Below are 5235 nucleotides of genomic sequence, written 5' to 3'. Positions count from 1 at the left end.
ACGGAGCCGGCGGGGGGGCTGTGGGACCTGCGTGCGAGGGAGATGTGGGGCACGGGAGACTGTGTGGGGCACAGGGGTTCCCCGTGGGGCCCTTCCGCTGGCAGGCTCCTTCCTCCCGCTGGCCCCACCCCTCCCCGGTTCTCGCCCTCCCATTGGCCAGCGGCTCCATCCCGTGCCCTGATTGGTGGGTTGCCATGGAGGCAGCGGGTGAGCGGGCAGGGGCAGGCAGGAGGCCGAAGGGAAGCACACGGGAGGTCACCGGTTGTAGGGAAACGCACTTCCAGGTGGCCACCGGGACCGCCGCGACCGGTGGCGGGGGACCCTCAGAGCAGGGTGCAGGCGCCCTTGCGCTTCACCTCGGAGGCGGCCCGGACGATCCCCAGCTTCTGCTGGCTGTAGGGCGGGTAGCGCAGGGTGTTGAGGGCCTCCCGGCCCATGCTGCGGCGCAGGCAGCTGCGGTGGTGGGTGAAGGTGTCGAAGGTGAACCTGCCGTGGTACATCCCCAGGCCGCTGTTTCCTGCAACGCACAGAACAGGTGCCCGGTTGGTGGCTGGATCTGGCCGTTGCTCACCCACCGTTTGGGCCAGGGAGCCCCAGATTAAGCTCCCAGCTCCCCTCTCGAGGGCAGCACGGAGGAGGCGCTGGCGATGGAGGCCGCTTGTGTCTGTGGACGGCACCACGTCTTCATCCGGCTGCTTTCTAACACCAGGCTCGGCAGGGAGGACTGGCCGTGGCCGAGCTTCCCCGGAAAGTGATCTAAAGAAGACCATGGAAGTAGCCTACCTGGACGCCCACATGGTGCTTGAGGGATGTTTGGAGGAGGAAGGCTGGGCTGGGAGGAGGAAAGTTCCCCAACAACCCTCTCGTTGGTCTGGATTTCACCATTTCAGGTAACGCGTTTAGCCCCGGTGCAAAGCTCACCATGTTAAGCCAGGCTCAGAAAAATGTTGATAGAATAAGAGTTTCGCAAAACGTCGTCTTCCCAACAGGAGGGACTGCGCCTTGGAGGATTTCTGAGCCGAGGAAACCGGGCGAAGGCTGGCGCCTTTCACGTCATCCTGCTGTTTTGGGGAGAGGATCCAAAGGGCCCCCGCTTCGCTGGCAGATGGGAGAAGTGGAGTAGGGGGACCAGGAAAGGCGGCACATTCAGCGTGGCATGGCAGAGAGCAGGCAGCGAGAGCGCCGGTCGCTGCCCTCCCGTCCTCACCCTCCAGGGAGGAAGAGGCGTTTTATACCAGCCTGAAACGGGTACGTCTTGTTTACCGGATGGCCTTGAGGATGCTGGGAGATGTGTCCCCATCTCCACGGATGCTTAAGCGCCTAAAACACTCGGTAAAGAAAACTAGTCTTATTTCTGTATCTTCAACTCATCTTTTGCAGGTGCTTCCTCCATCCCCTCTCAAGTTTCTGTTCTCTTTTTGCTCTAATTCTGGAAACTTTATTGATTAAAAAAAAAAACCAAACACCACCTTTTTGATCACAGAACCTCGTCTGGTGCCAGAGTGACTGGGAAGGGCATCACTGACGACGTGGTGTTGGAGTGGGCAGCAGCAGCAAGATGCTCCCGCCAGACGAGCTTCCCTACCGCAGGGATATCCTCCAAAACACGTCTCCTCCATGCTGGCTCCAGCCCCGCTGCTGGCGAGACTCCAGGAGTGGAGAGGGGTGATTGTCAAGGTGGCTTTGGTGAGGATGTGACCCGTCTCCAAGGACTAGTGAAATGGCTGTTGGGAGGTGAAAGCTGGCTGCCTGGGAGCAAGCACGGGAAAGCCAGGCTGGCAGAAAATAAGGAAATCCAGCTGTGTGCTGATAACTGGCGCGATAAAATTATGTCAGTCAGTTTGAGCCGGTCAGTCTTCCTGATAAAATGCAAATCCTGGTCAAGCTGATGAGGCCTGTTTGGTATCTCGCGCGTCAGCAGCCCCAGCACGAAGGAAGGTCAGCGGGTGGCTCTCGGCCAGCTGAGCGGCTGAGCCTCGGGTGGAGAATAGGAGCTGTCTTTCCATGGTAGTGAAGATCATCTGATCAGAAGTGGGTATCGCCACCACCTAGACTCCTTCCTCCCAGAGGGAAGAGAGAAGCACTTCTGGACATGGGTTTTTTTCAGCCTAAGTAGACATCCAGAACGGGCCAGAAGAAGAACAGCCCCAAAGTGCCGTTTCTATCCGTGAGCTGTGAAATGCCATGTCACAGGGGTATCGTAGCGACTAAAAGTTTCCCTGGATTCAAGGAGAGGGTGGGTGAGTACGTGGAGTACTTTACCGAACGCGTGGGGCCCTTCTGGCTTAGCAAATCGTTTGAGCTGGAAACAGATGGAGGCTGGAAGACTTTCAGGAAGAAATATCGTGCACGCTTGCCCTGGCCTTAACTTACGCATCTGCATAAGGTTGTGGTGGAAGAACGCAGAACTAGACATAGCTTTGTTCTGAAGCCTTTAAAAGAATGAAAGGATTGTTTTCCAGCTAATGCTCTGGATAGAAAGCACCCCATGGAAGCTCAAAATCATGTACATCAACTGAAACATGAGAGCTATGCAACTTACGGCTGATACTCATTTCCTTGCTTCGCACTGCAGGGAATCCTTGCATGAGGGAAGGGGTTGAGTCCCCATCCCTGGAGGTATTTAAAAGACGAGTAGATGAGGCACTTAGGGACATGGCTTAGTGGGTGGTGGTGTTGGGTCGACGGTTGGACTCGATGATCTTAGAGGTCTTTTCCAACCTCAATGATTCTATGATTCTATGATTGCTTGAATTCGTCAAGTGTTAGCCTAAAACCGCTGCCTGGCGGCCGGTGTAGATGCGGAGAAGACTGCGATGCTGTGGGAAGCGGAGCGACAGCCTTCTCGGCTGCCTTTCTCCAGCAGGAAGCTTCAGCAAAAGGTTCAGAATCAAATGTAGACCTTTTCGGAGTCTGCCAATTTCCAAAAGCTTTGTGTGAAGCAACAGGGAGGAGCATTAGAAATTGCACACATATATAAATTTGCCTTAAAAAATATCACCCTTGGGTGATTTGTTGGTTCTGAGATTGGGATGATGGCAAATGCTTGTAAAGCTTTTAACCCTCATAGCGTCTCCGCTAGGCTGTGATCCGGCCCCCCTGCTGTTTACTCCTCAATGGTTTTATGCAATACAGGTCTTCAGGAGTTTGTATAAAGGAACGTGTGTACATTTGGGAATTCATTGGAAATTGCGCTGTCTTCAGACCCGGAGTCCAAAATGGAGATCCCTGAAAAACTGAAATTCTGAGTTCCTGAAAACTGTGGATAAGTGGCAATTTCCACGTTTCCTCCTGCAGAGGAAAGGGGTAGCAGAGCAGCGGGACGGGTGCGACAGGCTGGCTGCTGGTGCCATACGGAGGCACTGCATGTGGAAAGGAAGGTCTAGAGGTGTTTCTCTGGTGGCCACATTCAAAATTCCCTACCTTTTAAACAAGACATTTCCATGTACGCAGGGAACGCCGTGCTTGGGACACCAAGCACGGAGAGAAGGGACCTCAGGGTGCTCCACGCGTGTTCAGCAGAAACGGGGCTGCAAAGCCCACGAGCTCAGCCCTGGTGCAGTGAAGCAAAGGGCTTCTGCTGGGGCCCTATCTGGTGCAGAAGGATTTCCCTACAGACCATTGCAGAAGCCCCCGCTGCTCGTCCGCTCCAGGACCTGGTTCACCACCTGGGAGGGAAGCAGAGAAGGTGGACGGGGTCTGGTCATGGCTCAGGCACGCGGGTGGGATCACGCTTGGCTCACGTCGGCCAGGGGCAGGAGCAGGCAGGTTGGGGGATTTGGACCTACCGATCCCACCGAAGGGCAGCGAGGTCAACGTCACGTGCATCAGGGTGTCGTTGCCGCAGAAGCCACCGCTGCTCGTCCGCTCCAGGACCTGGTTCACCACCTGGGAGGGAAGCAGAGAAGGTGGACGTGGGTCTGTTCCCACACCCCCAGCTGCAATCCTTCCCCCACAACCCAGGGCTGTCTGTTCTAAAGAAGATCTTTGGAGCATGAACACGGCTGAGTACACCTGCCAAGGAGCATGGGGCAAGCGTAGCCCTGGCTTCGCGCAGCCTGTACGCTATACCTTGTCATCGGAGGAGAAGGCATACACAACCAGCGGCCGCTCGCGGCTGTTGATAAAGTCAATGGCTTCATCCACGTTCGCCACAATGACAATGGGCAAGATGGGGCCGAAGATCTCCTCCTGCATGATAGGATCAGAGGGCTGCAAGTCCACCAGCACTGTGGGAGCTGCAGAGAAAGAAACCCGAAGGCATCAGCCGTGCACGGAGGTTGAAGGTGACACCTCGGTCCTCTCCCCAAGACCCATACCTCCTCTAAGATAGGACGCCTTGCCAAGCTCCCCGATTCCCATGCAAACCTTCCTTAAATGTCACTTCCATCTAGAACCTCCCCTCCAGCTGTGAGACCCTCTTCAAAATCCAAGTCCACTCCATGCAAGGATGAAGACTTATGTGAAGTTCAAGCCCTCACCGATGTAGCGCTCCTCCTCGTCCGTCTGTCCTCCGATGACCACGCGCCCGCTGCGCAGCAGCGTCTGCACCCGCTGGAAGTGCTTGTCCCCCACGATGCGGCCGAAGTCGGGGGACTCCTGAGGGTTGGGGCCATAAAAATCAGTGATCGCCTTATGCAGAGCGGGCAGCAGCTCTCCTGCATCTGCACAGCACGTAGTCGGGCGCGATGCAGGTCTGCCCCGCGTTGAAGAAGCGGCCCCAGGCCCCACGCCGGGCCACGTTCTGCACGTCGCAGGTGTCGGACACGTAGCAGGGGTTCTTGCCCCCCAGCTCCAGCATCACGGGCGTCAGGTGCTTGGCAGCGGCTGCCATCACGATCTTCCCCACGGAGGTGCTGCCTGAGGGCCAGGAGAAGATGCATCACGGTGAGGATCCCACCATGCTACAGCCCAACCCATGGCTTTAGCCTTATGAGGAGCCGGGGCCAGGAAGACATGTCAAGTCCCACTCCTGTCCTGCATCCACCTTGGTGTGCAGCACGCAGCTGAGCCCTCGCCTCCAGCACCCTCTCCAGCTCAACCATGGCATCCCCCAATTCAGCTATTGCAAAACCCAGTTATGGCTATTAGATCCTCAGACACGGTGGTGGCAGATCCTCCACTGGATCCTGACACCAGATCCCCAACACAAGCCCTGCCTTCTCAGAGGGCAGGGAAGGGGTCCTGTTTGCAGGCAGGCTGCCCAGCGTCTCACGTTGACAGGCAGGGGAGGCC

At 56.7% G+C, this 5235-nt stretch overlaps 1 protein-coding gene across 1 annotated transcript in view; it reads right to left on the bottom strand.

The window, feature by feature from the left end:
* Positions 1-323: 323 nt before the first annotated feature.
* The window catches only part of LOC103907362 (aldehyde dehydrogenase family 3 member B1-like), an 11534-nt gene continuing 6622 nt past the window's right edge, over positions 324-5235 (bottom strand). The window contains 5 exon segments of the mRNA XM_009289520.2: positions 324-517; positions 3789-3888; positions 4072-4238; positions 4482-4657; positions 4659-4904. Coding sequence (XP_009287795.2) covers positions 324-517; positions 3789-3888; positions 4072-4238; positions 4482-4657; positions 4659-4904 — 883 coding nt within the window.

Source organism: Aptenodytes forsteri, unplaced genomic scaffold, assembly GCF_000699145.1.
Source record: "Aptenodytes forsteri isolate BGI_AS27 unplaced genomic scaffold, ASM69914v1 Scaffold429, whole genome shotgun sequence".
Taxonomy (NCBI): domain Eukaryota; kingdom Metazoa; phylum Chordata; class Aves; order Sphenisciformes; family Spheniscidae; genus Aptenodytes; species Aptenodytes forsteri.
This window is presented reverse-complemented; position numbering and strand designations above follow the sequence as displayed.